Here is a 17,051-nt window from a genome sequence, read left to right as displayed (position 1 = left end):
GAGCCCATCTAACTTTTTACTTGAGCCAAAGTCTCTCCCTGGCTGAATTCTACCCTCCTTCAGAAGCTCCTTAGTCACGACTTCTGTGGAACACCTTCCCCGGTCTCTGCAAGTATCAGTTAAGTGCTCCTTCTCCATGCTCCTGTGCCCACTCAGCCACACACCACCTGCAGATGGCACAGAATCCTCTGTATTTTCAGTCTGTTGGTTGAGGGCAGGGATTTTGCCCATCTTGTTCACTGTTGATTCTCTATGCCCAGCGCAAAGCTCACTAAGTGTTGGATGGATGGGTGGACAGACAAGCAGACAAATGAGGAAACAAACCCAACCTCATTTCTAGAGTCTCTACCTCCTGGGGCCCCCAAAGGACATCTCTTCACTCTGTTCTGTGACAACTCTTCAGATATTTGCAGGCAGCACCCTCATCCCCCTGGGGTCTGCTGCCCTCCTGGGTTCCTCTCGTATGTGCCAGTTTGCAGAGTGTCTCTTCACCACCCTGGTCATTTCTCGAGACTCATTCCAGTGGCCTGGGTAGGTCTTGGAAAGCCCAAAGAAGCAAAATTGAGGAGTCCTGTCCTGTGTCTTAGGAGGAATGGCCCAGCTCCATGGGCAGCACTCATGGATCTAAAGAGAATTCTCTAAGGTACTGGGTTTCCTTGGAATCATTTGCTTTCAGTCTACAGTAGCAGCTTATACTGTGTCCTCCCTGGACTTACCTGTTGGTCAGTCAGGCCCCAACATTGATGTCTGCTGATGGGAATGTACAAGCACAGCAAACACCAGTATGATTTCATCATCTAGGCCTCCAGGTCTTGGTGAGGCCACTGCCCTGGTGTCCAAAGAAGGTCCTAAGTACAGCGGATGGTGAGCCAGAGTTGGGCCTTGGAACAGCACATGAGCCTATAATGTCAACAGCACCCCTGGGCCCCCCTTCTTCAATCTCCCTTCCAACAACACAGAGAAAGCTCTCTCCAAATGCTTCCTCATGGTGGGCTCACGTGGGGCATGCTGGGCTTATTCCTACCCTGATCAGCCTCCTGACACAGGCATGCTTGCCCCATTGGGACCTTCTCACTACCCTCCAGACCTCTGCAGGGTGCCCTTCATGGAGCTCCTGAGCCTATCAGCTGTGGTTAGTGTGTTTTTCAAATGAAGTCAAAGCTAGCATGGCCTCCTGGTGCAGCCTGAGCTACCCATCGCAGAGCTGTCACCTCTACTCTGAGCCCAGTTGTTGCAGCTGAAGATCCCATCTGTCTGGCAGTCAGGATTGCATTTCACTTCCTGCTTTGGGCCCATCATTCATGTCATCTGCTATTCTCCACTAAAAGGCCAGAGCTCCTTAGATAAAAGACTGATTCAAAGCTGGGCATGGTGGTACATGCCTATAGTCCTAGCTACTCAGGAGGCTGAGGCAGGAGGATGGCTTGAGCCCAGGAGTGCAGTGAGCTGACTGTACCACTGCTCTCCAGCCTGACTGACAGAGCAAGACCCTGTCTCTAAAGAGCAACACCAAAACAAAAGACTGACTCCAGGGCTGCAGCAGGGAAAGTACAAGATAGGCCTGAAATATCTTATGTCAGAAAGTAAGGAAGCACCCTTAAAATGATGGGATCCAGGAGGTTTCCTGAAGGAACTCAAGATTGGCCAAATACGTACAATCCAGGCATCACAAGGAATCACAGTAACACACTCCACACAGAACACAAGACTCTTGAGTCTATGCCGATAACTAAATGAACACAAAACTTCTAAGGGCAAGAAACAAGCTCTGCCTTGTAAGAGCATGCCAATAATTAGAAGAAATGATAATTTACAAAATCACCATTTTGCAACCATCTTGGTAATGGATTCAGCAAGAATCATCCATTGAGGCTGAAACTAGTAGGTGAAAGTTTGATGAGGAACAGGATACTTAGTTTCAAAGTATCCCTCCACAAATTACTTATGAACTAAAAGGAAAAACTAACTTCACAAAGGGGAAAACACAACCTTAACTAATACAAGTTAACAGCAGCAAGGAAAGCACAGTCCCACATCATGGGCCCCTAATGTGATGCACTTGGGTGAAGCATCACTTCTGTGCTGTTCCTGCCAAAAATGGAAATGCTGATCCGATCACAGGGAAGCCCCAAATGTCAACTGACAGACACCCTACAGAATAACACCTCACTCTCCAAAATGTCAAAGCCAAGAAAATCCAATACAAATCTGAACTGTTTCAGATTGAGCAAGACCAAAGAGGCATGGTGATTGGTGAAATTTGAACATGAACTGTGGGCTAAGTCATAGTATTGGTGTCTTATTCCCTGCATCTGGTGGACCGTGGTTATGGAAGAGAAAGTCCTGATTCTCAGGATGTATACACTGAAAAGTACTTATGGGTAGAAGGGTAGGATGCTTTCCTCAAATGGTTCAAAGAGAAATCTCAAAATGTCTAAAGCAAATAGTAAATGGGACAAAGTATTAATAGTTGGAGAATCTGGGTAAAGGATATACAAGAGTTCTTGCAAGTTTTCTCTGTGTGAAACTGTATCAAAATACTTTCTGAAAAGAGAAGACACTTGAAAGAATGTTACGTAATTCGCTATTTCCAGGTTAGGGTCTCCTGCAAATGTGGTAAATATGCCTTCTTCGACCCCATCCCAATTTACAGTGTCCAACAGGTCAGGGCAGCAAGCAGAGACTTCCCTCCAAGGAACAGACTTCATTCTGTTAATCGAACCCTGCAAGTTAAGACTATCCCACAAATTACAAAACTTCAGGGCACCAGCATCTGGCTCACAGTCCCCCTTTCTTCAATGAGGCCATCAGGAGACATTCTGGCAAATAGCTTGGTGAGATCAAGGTATCCTCTGGGAAGCTATTAGTAAACAAATGGGTTTCTACAGCCAGAAGAAACCCTAGTACAATTCCATTATTCTGCAAGTGTTTACTACTTAATGACCCTGCCAAGGAAAGTCTGACTCATTCTGCAGACACTGACCACTTTTATGTCAGGTTTTGTGCTAGGTGGAGCCCTCTTCTGAGCCTTTCCTCAGGATTCACAATGTCCTAATATACAGGAATTTGCTTTTTAGCCCTGGGAATGTGTCCCCGACATTTAGCAAGATACGCCTGTTGACAAACATGACAAGTATTTGTCCGCCAAGTCTTTCCCTATGCATACCACCAGGCATTACCACCTGCTTCTCCACTAGGTCAGAGGTTGTTCAGAGGGTCCCAGTCACATGCTCTGTCCAGTCATTACCAGAAATTCAGCCTCGAAGTGTCAAACCCATCTGAATTTTAAAATTAATCACAACCTGAGGATGTATTAGAAGTCCTTTTCTGAGATTATTTTTTCCAAGGAAGAGTCACATACTTGATTTTCACAACGGCTTAAAGAAAACCAAGAGGCAAGTAGATTCCCTGCCCACATCTCTGCTGGAGGAAAAGTATGCTCCAAGTGCCTCCTACCCAGGGCCAGAGGCGGATGGGGACAAAGCAGAGGAGCACGGCTCTGAGGGTATCCCAGAGCACAAAGGAAAAAAGGTGTACCTGCCCCAAAACTCAGCCAAGACTCCCTTCCACCGTGACTCCCAAATGGAGGGCCCCAGGTGCTGTGTAAACTCCTCTCAGAGGAGCTGAGCTCCGTCTCCCTTCCTTCACTGACCCGGCCTCCCAGGCACCGAGTATCACAGATCTCAACTGCTCCCACTTGAAGCAGGACCCTGGAGATCTGAGACTGGGCCCAGGCCATGTACCTAAGCCTTCCTGTGTCACCTTCCTGTCCTTATAGCACCCCTCTGAACAGCTTCTCCATCTCCTCAGTGACACATACAATTGGTTGGCCGTTATAACCCATTCATGTCCTTCCAGAATGACTCCTGTAACTAGAGGCTGGCGAGCTGAAACCTATTTCAAAGACTCCCTTGCTGCTAGGATTCTACATGCAAATCAGGCTCCTATATACGCGCACCAGAAGGAAGCAAGGTGGAGGCCAGGTGCTTGACCTTTTGGCTGTCTCTGGTGACAAGGTGGTAGAAATACAGGACCTCTGAAAGTATGAGTAGGCTGGGCGCGGTGGCTCACACCTGTAATCGCAGCACGTTGGGAGGCCAAGGCGGGTGGATCACGAGGTCAGGAGTTCAAGACCATCCTGGCTAACATGGTGAAACCCCGTCTCTACTAAAAATTACAAAATTAGGGGGATGTGATGGCATGCTCCTGTAGTCCTAGCTATTCAGGAGGCTGAGGCAGGAGAATTGCTTGAACTGGGACCCGGGAGGCAGAGGTAGCAGTGAGTGAGATTGTACCACTGCACTCCAGCCTGGGCTCCAGAGCGAGACTGTTTCAAAAACATAAAAACAAAAAGAAAGCATGGGTAGCTGAAATCAGCAGCCCAGTGTTGAATCTTCAGCTTCATGAATTCCAGGAGCAGTTATGAGGCAGAAGTGGCTTCTGAGTCCCCGAAGCCAGCCCTGGCAGTGTATTCTTGAATTCAGCAGTCCCGACGGCAACCTTCCGATGCCCGGTCCTCTGGCCCTTCTCACAATTCTATAGCACCTTATCCGTATATTAAAATCCTTTCTTCTTAAGATACAAAGAGCAATTGGTTTTCTGAACTTAACACTGACTGATTCATCCTCTTCAGAGTGTGGCCTTCAGAGCTGACCCCTGCCTTCTATGTGGCCTCAGGCAGGCAGAGAAACTGGGTCACCACTTCCTCTGACTTGGCTCCGCCCCATTACAACAGGCGGTATCCTACTGGCCTGTGGCAGCTCCCCATCACACTGGTGACCCAGTTACCTTCTGATAAAGCCTGAAGTGTCATTTCTCAGGCGTGCTGAGCCAGATCCTCCTTCCTTACCACGTACTCCACTGGCCCTTCCAGACCTACGAACGCCACTTCACATTTCTCTTTGGAAACCTTCATCCATTAGGTTCGACTCAGCCTGGTGAGATCTTTTCCCCGGGCCCCACCCTCCCAAATCTCCACACAGGTGAACCAACATGAGAAACATCTGCCATTTATAATCACAGCAATACCAAAGGAGAAAGATGAAGTCCAACCTGGCCATCACTTTTTATTTCAGCATAAGACAAGCACAATTGAGATGCTCGCTTCTGGCTTCATACCTGTGCCAAAGCAAGGCTTCTTTTTTCCTTATTTTACTTTTTTGAGACAAGGTCTCACTCTGTGACCCACGCTGGAGTGTGGCCATGCAATCATAGCTCACTGTAACCTTGATTTCCCAAGCTCAAGTAATCATCCTGCCTCAGCCTCCCGAGTAGCTGGGATTACAGGCACATACCACCAGGCTTGACATTCCCCCACCCCCACTCCCCACGGATGGGGTCTCCCTATGTTGCCCAGACTGGTTTCAAACTCCTGAGCTCAAGTGATCTTCCCGCCTCGGCCTCCCTAAGTGCTGGGATTTCAGGTGTGAGCCACCGTCCCTGGACCTTTCCTTTTTAAAACATAAAACTGGAAATGAATAGGACCAGCCAGTGGCTATGATGCAGCCAAAATGCCCTGTCTGGAAAGTATGCATCTAGGTAATCTTCCTCCGCTTTGCCAGGCGGTCTGAGGTCTGGGCTGGAGGCAGTGGGAGGGACAGGGTGCCCAGTTTGTGATCTTCTTCACTGCCGGCAGCCACAGACACCCTTCTTTTGGAGATCTTCAGCCTCATGGCTTTGGCTATCTCCATCATCCTAAGGAAGACACAAACAGAACAACTGGAGAGACCCCTTAGTGTGACTGTTCAGGGGGCTTTGGCAAAAGGTAGCACACATTCATGCTCCAGGCCATAAAGACAGAATCCCAAAGGTTGCCAGCAGGCACAAAGCCCCTGGCAGAGAGGCAGGCACGGTCCCCTCACCCACTGGGAACCATCAGACAGCCAATTTCATTTTAATGTGCTGCCCTTCAAAAAGATCCATAGACGTGATGAAAAACCAGGGATGAAAAACCAACTTTCTTTACCTCCCATAACCAAACATTTAGCAACCAGGACTGAGCACTTGGTAGAATCTGACAGGTTCTCTTTTTTCAACCTCACTGCCTGTGGGTACAGTTTGTGGACAGCCCTCAGAACAGTCCCTCTATGGACTGCTAGAGAGTCCAGACAGAGGTGTGTTCACAGGCTCTCCTAGACACCCTCTGGGTTCCTGGATGTCAGATGCCCCTAAATCACTGACAAAGATCAGCTGACCCCACGGTTCCTGGGCAGCTCTGCCCCTACTGTCTGAATCTCCTCTACAAGGCTAGACGGAACCGAAAAGGGTACCTCCACCACCAGCTCTCCCAGTCTGGTCAGAGAAGTGCAAACATGACATCCCTGCTAAACAGAGGTTCCACCTGGCCTTGAACACCTCCCCTGGCAAACCCTTCCATCTGATTGTGAGGAAGCTCTTCTTACTAAGCTCAAATTGGGTTGTCCTACAACTTCCACCCTGGGCTGCACCCCTCAGACCCATACAGAATCCCTCTCCCCTATGACAGCAATTCAGAGAATGGAGGCTGCCTGGTTATTCAGGAACAGAATGTTATGGACAGGCTCAGGTCTCAAGGCCAACTACTCCCCTCTTGGTTGTGTAACCTTGAGAAAGTCATGTACTTTTCTGAGCCTGATTCTTCAATTGTTTTCTAGGAAAATCAGTGAGATAATGACATAATTTAAGACCGTGCCTAGCACAGAGAAGGCACTCAGTAATGTCTAGTTGCTCATTCAGTCAATGATTCATTCACTGAAAATAGTCCTCCAGTTCCAAGTTGTTCCCACATTTAAACATCCTCAGTTCCCTTGGTGGTGCCTCATGCTTTCCAGCGGTACCAGAAATAAGACATCAAGGCACCCTGCAGGGAGCTCTTTATTCTGTTGTGCTCACCTTTTCTCACTGAGCTTCAAGTCCCCCTGTAACATTGTCAGGTCAATTTGGAAGTCATGTATGTGCAAGGCAAGTATGATCACATATGCAGTAATCTTCGCCTTCATAGAATCCGAAATTAAGTTCCGTAATCTAGAAAATCAGTGGCAATAAAGGAGAAACAAAATTAAACTCTCAATTTCTCCAAAAGCAAAATAAGAACATTCAACCCTATTCTCATATGCACTGAATGTCTTCCCAACTTCAGGAAAGGAAAAGGAATGTGGGTGACTTCTTTGCCCTTCCAAGGTTCCTCGGCCTCACGCACAGTGGAGCAGTGTGCCAGTCCATGTTTTCCTCTGAGGCAGACAGAGAAGGCTGGGCCTACACTCTCCCCAGACACCCCTAGCGCTGAGTCTGTCCCCGCCTGCTCAGCAGGGCTGCTGGGAAAACAATCATCCCGAAATCAGCTGTGCTGATTCTTCCAAGCACACTCAAGAGCAGAAAACACACTCCAGGCAAATGGCAGGAAGGAAGCCCGGGGCAATGCTTGCGCGTCTTTCCTGAGTCACCGAGTTGGGCTGCCCTTTTCTGCAACACGGCCTTTCCGCAGAACACCAGCTCTGTGGGACATCAGGAAGGGCTCTCCAAAAGTATGTGAAGTAAAACAAGTCTTTATTGGAGGACTTCCCCGAGCTTCTAAGATTCCCCAAAAGTAATACTTTTCCAAAAAGGACAGAGTACGTCATATTTAGCGTTTGCTAAACTTCCTGGGGCCCCAGGAGCCTTCCAAATGGCAGCAGTCTCTTCAGCACTGCATCTCTGTGGACATGGAATTGAGTCCAAGCCCCTGCTGCCCACTCCCAACCCTCACCTACTTTCTCCTGCACAGGAAAAATCCCAGAAACCACCCTCTGACCTGCCATTGTTGTACGTCAAGCAGGTAAAGTGCTTCAGCAGTTTGGTGTTGATGATGTGGGGAACTCCAGGTCCCAGGGCACCTACAACACAAAGTTGAGTTTGATCATTTTCTCTCAAAACCCTCAGGCCACACCTCCACCATGAGCTGAGAGAAAAGCCAGGAGCTGGGCCACTGTAATGACCAGAACCAGGTGGTAAGAGAAGCAGGGCCCACAAAGCAGACCGGCCACATCGAAATGAAAACATGCTTGGTGTGCTCCAGCCTGCAGCTTGCCCTGCACAAGAGATGCTGGTGATGGGGCAGTGACAAGAAAACACAGCCGGAGGCCTAAGGACGCAGATTTAACATGACCTTAGAAAACAAAAATTGTGCTGAAAGCTCAGAGAGAGGGGGGAAAGGTGGAATTGGAATGTGAAAATAAGAACTAAGTGGCCAGATGCAGTGGCTCACACCTGTAATCCCAACACTTTGGGAGACCGAGGCAGGCAGAACACCTGAGGTCAGGAGTTCAAGACCAGCCTGGCCAACACAGTGAAACCCCACCTCCACTAAAAATACAAAAATTAGCTGAGTATGGTGTAATCCCAGCTACTTGGGAGGCTGAGGCAGGACAACAGCTTGAACCCGGGAGGCAGAGGTTGCAGTGAGACGAGATTGCGCCACTGTACTCTAGCCTGGGTGATAGAGTGAGACTCCATCTCAAAACAAAACGAAACAAAACAAAACAAAAAAAACTGGCTGGGCATGGTGGCTCACACCTGTAATCCCAGCACTTTGGGAGGCCAAGGCGGGCAGATCATGAGGTTAGGAGTTCAAGACCAGCCTGACCAACATGGTGAAACCCCATCTCTACTAAAAATACAAAAATTAGCCAGGTGTGGTGGCGGGCACCTATAACCCCAGCTACTTGGGAGGCTGAGGCAGGACAACAGCTTGAACCCGGGAGGCAGAGGTTGCAGTGAGACGAGATTGCGCCACTGTACTCTAGCCTGGGTGATAGAGTGAGACTCCATCTCAAAACAAAACGAAACAAAACAAAACAAAAAAAACTGGCTGGGCATGGTGGCTCACACCTGTAATCCCAGCCAGCACTGTGGGAGCCCCAGGAGGGTGGATCACCTGAAGTCAGGAGATCGAGACCATCCTGGCTAACACGGTGAAACCCCATCTCTACTAAAAACACAAAAATTAGCTGGGCATGGTGACGCCCGCCTGTAATCCCAGCTACTCAGGAGGCTGAGGCAAAACTGCTTGAACCCAGGAGATGGAGGTTATACTGAGTCAAGATCATGGGACTGCACCCCAGCCTGGGTGACAGAGCGAGATCCTGTCTCAAAAAAAAAAAGCATGACTAAGCAAATACAGTCATGTCCCACATTACGTTCTTTTGGTCAATGACAGGCCACATATGTGACAATGGTCCCGTAAGATTTTGTTTGACACAGGCTCTTGCTGTCACTGAGGCAGTGGTGCATTCATAGCTCACTATAACCTTGAACTCCTAGGCTCAAACACTCCTCCTGCCTCAGCCTCCCAAACAGCTGGGAGTACAGGCATGCACTACCCCAGCTAATATTTTTATTTTTTTGTAGAGACAGTGTCTTGGTATGTTGCCCAGGCTGGTCTCAAACTCCTGCCCTGAAGTGATCCTCTCACCTCGGCCTCTTAAAGTGCTGAGATATAGGCATGAGCCACCATGCCCAGCCAGTCCCATAAGATTATAATATCATAGTTTTACTATTCCTTTTCTGTTTAGATACATTTAGATGCGCAAATGCCATTGTGTTACAACTGCCTATAATATTCAGTACAGTAACATGCTGTATAGGTTTGCGGCCTAGGAACAGCAGCTTATAGCATATAGCCTGGGTGTGTAGTAGGCCATTACCACCTAGGTTTATGCAAATATACTCTGTGATGTTTGTACAATGACAAAATTGCCTAAAGATACATTTCTCAGAACATATCCCCATCATTAAGTGACACATGACTATACTGAAAAACAGGAGTATAGACTATTGGATGCCCAATCACAGTAACAACAACTAAATACGCCTTGTGCCTAAAACCACAGACATCTCCTCCTGGGTTCCAACTCCGGGTAGGTATGAGGGTGTGACCCACAAAGTGTCCTAGCTACAGGTGACACTGGGTTACCATCAGATTGACGCTCTCCTGTTAGAAATCAGCTGACACAACAGAAACCTGCCACAAGCTTTCAAGATACATATGTGTAACTCATAAGCGCTCTCCACACACACACACACACACACACACACACACACACACACACACACGGCTGATGTTTGTTCTAACAGTCCCTTAAAATTTTCATTTTATTTGACCTGGATATTCTACTTTGCCTAATGCAGAATAGAAGTAGCATATGTGAGCTCTGGAAGGACCCTGAACTCTCATATAATCCAACGTGGCCCCAATTTTCAGACGAGAAAATGGGAGATCCAGAGAGAAAAACGGGCCTGGCAAGTCCCCTCGACATGTCAGCAGTACCAGCAGGAATCTCACAGTTCACAATAAAGACTTGGACAGACATATCAATTTTCTTCTCTCATTAGAACTGATCTAAGAATTATAGACAAATAACAGACTGGAAACAATTAGAATTAAATGTTTACCATAGACTTACTTTTCCGCTTAACTACCCTCTGAGATCGAAATTTGATGAGGGTATCCAGAAACCATATGCATCGGGCCTGGCGGTCTCGGCTCTCCACGTCTGATGGCAAAGACTTCAACGCTTCTATGACAAAGGTGCAATGGCTAAAACAAGGAAAAGAAAGAGAGGCCTGTGTCAGGGTAAGATGGACTCTGTCAGGAACTATGTCCCTCTTACAACAAGAGCAGCAGGCGCCTCTCACCCCTGACACACTCAACAGCTAATGAAAGCCTGGGCAACAAGGCAAGACCCCATCTCTAAAAAAATTAACCAGCATGGTGGCACACTCCTGTGGTCCCAGCTACTCGGGAGGCTGAGGTGGGAGGATCACCCGAGCCCAGGAGGTCAAGGCTCCAGTGAGCTGTCTGCGCCACTGTACTCTAGCCTAGGTGACAGAGCGAGACCCTATCTCAGAAACAAAAAAACAAATGAAGAAAAGCAGCTGATAAAGGCCAGTACACTCAACACTCTTTACAACAGGAGGAACATGGTTTAGTGCAGGGATCAATAAAGGGCTAGACAGTAAATATTTTAGGCTTTGGAGGCCATACAACCTCTGTTGCAACTACCTGACTCTGCCATTGTAGTGCAAAAGCAGCCACAGATATTACTTAAGTAAATGAATAGGGCTGTGATCCAATAAAAGTTTATTTATACTTTACTTACTCACAAGCAGCAGGCCAGACTTGGCATGTGGGCCGTAGTTTGCTGACCTGTTTTTGTAGTCAGGAGCATACACTCTGTAGTCAGCCTGCCTGGGTTTCAATCCTTTCTCTGCCATTTAATGTCTTAGGCAAGTTTCTTTTTTTTTTTTTTTTGAGACTAAGTCTCACTCTGTTACCCAGGCTGGAGTGCAATGGCACGATCTTGGCTCACCGCAACCTCTGTTTCCTGGGTTCAAGCGATTCTCCTGCCTCAGCCTCCTGAGTAGCTGGGATTACAGGCATTTGCCACTACGCCAGCTAATTTTGTATTTTTAGTAGAGATGGGGTTTCTCCACATTGGTCAGGTTGGTCTTGAACTCCCGACCTCAGGTGATCTGCCTGCCTCGGTCTCCCAAAGTGCTGGGATTACAGGTGTGAGCCACCACGCCCAGCCAGGCAAGTTTCTTGACATCTGGTACCCTACTTTCTCCATCTATAAATTGGGGCCAATGATAGTACAGGTACTCTTCTCCTAAGGATTTTTTCTAGATTAAGAGATGATGCCACTAAAGCTCTTAGAACAGTGCTTGGCAAAAATGTTAAGGCTCAGTCAATGCTCACTATTATTTTCAGGCACTGTTCTGCTAGCAAGACCCTGGACTCACAGAGATAAAAAGGCTCTTCAAGATCATCTCATAGCTGCCTCATTTTACAGACAGAAAAACTGAGGTTTCAAGAAGGGAAGATTAGGACAGAGCTCGGGGACTCAGTTTTCAGACTCCCCGCTCAGAGTTCGTTCCTGCACCAGCCCGAGTCACAGTCACATTAAGACAACTATGAACTAGTAATGAGCTCTTTTTTGGAAATAAATCTTTGAAGAGGAAAAAAAAAAAAAGTAGTAATAATAGTAATTCCAAGGCACTGGAAAGGCGCTGGATTTCAATGACAAGCAAAATTTAAAAACAAAAATTGGAGGAACAAACCTCAGATTGACAACTCTTCATCAAAATCAAATTATTAAAAGAAAAAACTCAAAAGCAAAAAAAAAAAATCTCACCATCATCATAAAAGAAGCTGTTTTAATGGGAAAGGGGAGGGAGAAGGAAATAATCTCTGAATTATTTAAAATATACAATATTTTAAATACATAAATTGAATGTTAGAAAAGCTCGCCTACCATATCATCACAGAGAAACCATCACTTTGGACAGTACCCATTCCCAGGCCAGCATTTGGGCCCTGTCAGTGACAATCAGCATCAGCATGACACTGGGTGACACAGGCCAGCTCTGGTTCCCAGCCCCGGAGTAGAAGGCCTCACCACCCTCTGCCCTGTCGCAGGTCGCATGCACTCAGAGACCAACCATCTCCCCTGAATGTGACCCACAGCTCCTGGAAGCCCAAACATTCAAGAAAACACTGGCTCACTAATGTTCAAATGCTGAACAGACATACCCCCTCACTGACTGACACCCAAAGGACCTGCACAGTGTCTGACTACTGTTGTGTCCCAACAGCACTCCCCAGAATCCCCATCTGCTTAAGTCAGGGTACCTGTTCTCCTCAATCATCTTCAGTATTTCTTCTGATGTGACATTCCTGAAAGCTTCAGATGGGCTCTGAAGAGCTTCATACTCAGCAGGGGAAAGAACTAGTTACAGGTCAAGAATATAATCCAACCAAAACAGAAACATCCAACTAGCTAGATCATCTCATAGCAGCGTCATGTCACAGACTGGGAAACTGAGGCTCAGAGAGCTGAAGATCACACAGGGCAGATCACACAGGGGCAGAGCTTGGTGATGACTCAGTTCTCAGACTCCCAGCCCAGAGCCCATTCCCTGCCTAGGCTTTTCTGCCTTTTCTCATCACAAAGCCACTGCAGGCATTTTCCTTCTAACCAGACCCATTGAGTGGTGACATTCTAAGATCCAACCCTTCCTTTTACAAAAGTGGTCTGCCCTAGACTTTGGGCATTTGACTGGTTCAAAAGTCTTATTTCGACTATCCATGGAGAGTGACCCCAAAGGTCTGAGCTGTGGGCATTTGGCATTTTGCTGAGGAATGGATTTGAATCCCAGGGGCTGGTCCCTCAGCTAGTGAGGAAGCCAAGCTAACCTCCTGGCAAGAGCACTGAGCAACTGCAAAGGTTTGGATGGAGCTCTTGTGAATGTCACAGAACACAGACACCCTCAGAGAACCTGACTGTGCACTCACATGCAAACATCTCCACTTGTGAAATAAGGCAGCTTTTCTACTGCAAGCAAGAAGGATACGATCTTCAAATTTATACACGTCTTCAGGCTTGGTTGCATCATCATAGCAGGGAGGAAGGTAGAGGGAGTCACCTTGCAAGTCATTGTGGATAGCATCACTGACCAGAGCTTTTCAATAAAAAAACAATCCACGTATCACCCTCTTTGTTTCCAGTTCCCCAACATTCTTTTCAGTCTGTACACTCGAGACCACCAACGGTCCAGAAACCCTAAGTCTGAATGCTTCTGCCAAAGTGACTTGGCCTCCTCATCAGGCTGACTGCTTCAGGACTGCCATGTTCACTCATGAACAAACACAAGCTAGGCACTGGAGAAGGAGGAGGTGGCAAGATTCCCCAACAATAGAGTTGGGACAGATAGCTGTGCTAATACAGAAACATTTACAATACAAAATGAGAGAAACTAAAAGTGAGGGAGGTCCAAAATAGCCTTTAATGGCTTAACTTCTAGAAAAATTTGCTACACATTGTAGGTGGAACAAAACTTTCAGAATATTACACTGTAACTGTCCTACAAGAATAACTATGCGGCCAGGTGTGGTGGCTCACACCTGTAACCCCAACATTTTGGGACGCCAAGGTGGGAGGATGGCTTGAGCCCAGGAGTTTGAGACCAGCCCAGGCCACATGGCAAGATCCCAGTCTCTCCAAAAAACTAAAACTAAAAAAATTAGCTGAGTGTGGTGGCACACATGTGTGGTCCCAGCCACTTGGGAGGCTGAAGTAGGAGGATCACTTGAGCCCAGGAGGTTATGGCTGCAGTGAGCCATGTCTACACCACTGCACTCCAGTCTGGGTGATAGAGCAAGACCCCTTCTCCAATAAATAAATAAATAAATTTGTGAAAGTGTTGAAATCTATATAATCATAGGGTATGGAAAGATTTTCCAAAAATTACTAGAATTCCATTCTTAATAGAAAAACTGCTCTGCCCCGGGCACAGTGGTGTGTGCCTATAATCCTAGCTACCTGGGAGGCTGAGGAGGGGGGACTGCTTGAAGCCAAGAGTTCAAGATCAGCCTGGGCAACACAGCAAGACCTCATCTCCAAAACTGGTAAAAAGAAAAGCTGCTCTTATACAAACTTGCTTTTATGTTCTTATAATGTATTTGAACAATAAATATATTTAAAATAATACAATTAAATACTCCAGGGGCTGAATACCGGAAACAGAGCCACCGACCCCAAAGTGAAATGCCACCTCTGGAGGCTCATTTCCATCAACACATCAGCCTTTTTGACCAAAGCTTCCCTGCAACTCACAAGGAGAGACCTGAGGCCTTCTCCCTCCTCTGTGCCCTGTAGGCTGTAACCCCAGCGCCATGACCACGGCAGGCACGTATCCATTACATGTCTGTCCCTGTACTTGACTGTGAGATCACTAGAAGACAAGGCCATCTCGGATGTTTCTTACTACTTTCAGAGCCTGTCCCTGAGAAGGCCTTCAGCAAGAGGCAGAAAGGAATCCAGCCCTAGATCCCAGCATTCCATCTGTAGATGAGTAAAAGATCTCAAGAGAAGAGAAAGCTGTCATTATGGGCAGACTCTTACCCCAAGTTCCAACTTCTTACCAGTCACACCCTTCGTATCAATGATAGTCTCTGCAGCTTTAGCCACCGCCTGATTCAAAGATTCATTGCCAACTCTGTTCATTCTCCTGGCATTCAGAGCTCGCTTCTGTTTGGTGGTACCAAAGGCTTCAATACAAGAATCCATCTGTGTAAGAGATAAACCTGGTTACTGGGAACAGGGCAGGTAGGCGCTGCCCCTCCTAGCTGTGTCACTATGGGGACACTCTCAGCATCCCAGAGATATCACTACCTCACCTGTGAATAAGACTGAATCGCACCTATTTACCTCACAGGACTGCTGTAAGCACCAAATGATATTAACAGATTGGCCAATCAGTAGCATCTCCATCAGTAAGATAAAAAGACTTGACTAGGATTAGGGCTGGAAAATCTGTAGCACACAGCTTACCATTCTCCCACTCTATACCCATAACAGACAGGGATAATAGATTTACCATTCTCCCATCCTATACCCGTAACAGACAGGGCTGACTCCTTCCCCTGAGTCAAAAGTTAGCCTCACATCCCTTCTCAATACAGTGCTCCACACAGCACCAGAGACTCAATCAATTTGCCATCTTGGGGTGATATGACCTTTGTAGGGACCTTCTACATTGAAAATCCTCAAGTTTACTTTGTTTTAACATGAATGTTTTCAGGCTACAACCAATATATTCTAAAACTTGGACTAAATCCTAAAAACAAGCATTATGCTACACTTGTATCCCAGAGAACCGACTCCAAACACTGGCACAGAGCTGCGTTCTGCTGCCTCAGATGGCAGCAGGATTGGTCTCTGTGGGACCAAGGAGGCTTCTGCAGGTACAAACTAACTGTCCAGAGAAACAGACTGAATGAGTTGGGAGCAGCCAGGAAGACCCTTGAGTTCAACAAGCTCATTTTACTGATGGAGAAACCCAAGGTGTAGAAGGAACTTGCTTAAGGTCCCACATCTTAATTCTATCACACTCACCTTTTCTCTGTAAGTTTTGGTCTGACTGTCTAGTGCCAGTTCACTCTCAACCGATACATCTATCAAAACACACAAAAACAGAGAGAAAGAAAAGTCAATTGGGAGGCCTACAAATAGTAATAAATATTCATTTGTCTATCTAAGAATAATAGATTTCTTTACTATAAGACTTCCCTGAGCCTAACATGAGTGTACACTGTGAATATTTAATATGTAGCTTTAGTACACAGTTAAAGAACTTGGAGAATAAATTAGAGAGCCAAATCAAGGGGTCATCTGGCCCAACCCCTTCATTTTAGAAATTAAAAAACAGAAGGCCCACAGATGAAACGACTTGCCCCAGGTCAGTTCACCAGGTAGAGACAGGATTAGAAAACAAATCCTTGGCTCTTTCCAGGAAATAATTTTGCTTTCTTGGTGAAAGACCTAAAAGCAGGCATAAACATGAGGTATGTGCTACTTAAACGATGCTCTCTAATCATCTACAAAGTACTCAAATAAGGGGCAGTATAACCTACTAGACAACAGCACAAGCTCTGGAATACAAGCTCTGCCGTGCCTGACAACAGCACAAGCTCTGGAAGCTCTGCCGTGCCTGACAACAGCACAAGCTCTGGAGTGGCCTTGCCTGTTCTCTCAGATATCACCCCTGATAAGGTCATCTAACCTCTGTGCCAGTTTCATCATTGGTAAAAAAGAAAAAAAAAAGAACAACAGTACTTACTCCAGAAGGTTGGTGTGTGCAAGGAAAGTGCTTGGAACAGTGACTAGCATACAGTAAGGACTTAAATGTTATCTCTGTGTGTGTGCTAGCTAGAATAAACTCATATTCACTAATTTCTTACATATAAAAGCAAAACTGTGTTTAATCAACACGTTAAATTACAGTTTTCCTTGCCTCCTTGGATTTTACAAGAACAGTTGGAGGATGACTTAAATATAGTTATACATGTTTGCAAAGCAGGGGGACACCTCGGAAATTCACAGATGGGTGTCAGGACTCAAGAGTCCTTTAAAATAATGTGTAGGGCCAGGCGCGGTGGCTCAAGCCTGTAATCCCAACACTTTGGGAGGCCGAGACGGCGGATCACGAGGTCAGGAGATCGAGACCATCCTGGCTAACACGGTGAAACCCCATCT

At 46.7% G+C, this 17,051-nt stretch overlaps 1 protein-coding gene across 2 annotated transcripts in view; it reads right to left on the bottom strand.

Annotated features, from left to right (window-relative positions):
* Positions 1–5,041: 5,041 nt before the first annotated feature.
* Positions 5,042–17,051, bottom strand: part of POLR1E (polymerase (RNA) I polypeptide E, 53kDa) — a 23,265-nt gene continuing 11,255 nt past the window's right edge. Inside the window, exons 5-13 of one of the 2 annotated variants that reach the window (XM_011939446.1) lie at positions 16,250–16,337; positions 15,912–15,970; positions 14,939–15,083; positions 13,369–13,476; positions 12,647–12,743; positions 10,419–10,552; positions 7,769–7,850; positions 6,871–7,002; positions 5,042–5,694 (exon numbers count right to left, since the gene is read on the bottom strand). In XM_011939446.1, the coding sequence (XP_011794836.1) occupies positions 5,535–5,694; positions 6,871–7,002; positions 7,769–7,850; positions 10,419–10,552; positions 12,647–12,743; positions 13,369–13,476; positions 14,939–15,083; positions 15,912–15,970; positions 16,250–16,337 (1,005 nt within the window). In that variant the 3' untranslated portion in view covers positions 5,042–5,534. The remainder of the gene's footprint in view (positions 5,695–6,870; positions 7,003–7,768; positions 7,851–10,418; positions 10,553–12,646; positions 12,744–13,368; positions 13,477–14,938; positions 15,084–15,911; positions 15,971–16,249; positions 16,338–17,051) is intronic. The other variant, XM_011939445.1, reaches the window with a different exon arrangement.

The sequence above is a fragment of the Colobus angolensis genome, unplaced genomic scaffold (assembly GCF_000951035.1).
Source record: "Colobus angolensis palliatus isolate OR3802 unplaced genomic scaffold, Cang.pa_1.0 Scaffold181, whole genome shotgun sequence".
NCBI lineage: Eukaryota > Metazoa > Chordata > Mammalia > Primates > Cercopithecidae > Colobus > Colobus angolensis.
This window is presented reverse-complemented; position numbering and strand designations above follow the sequence as displayed.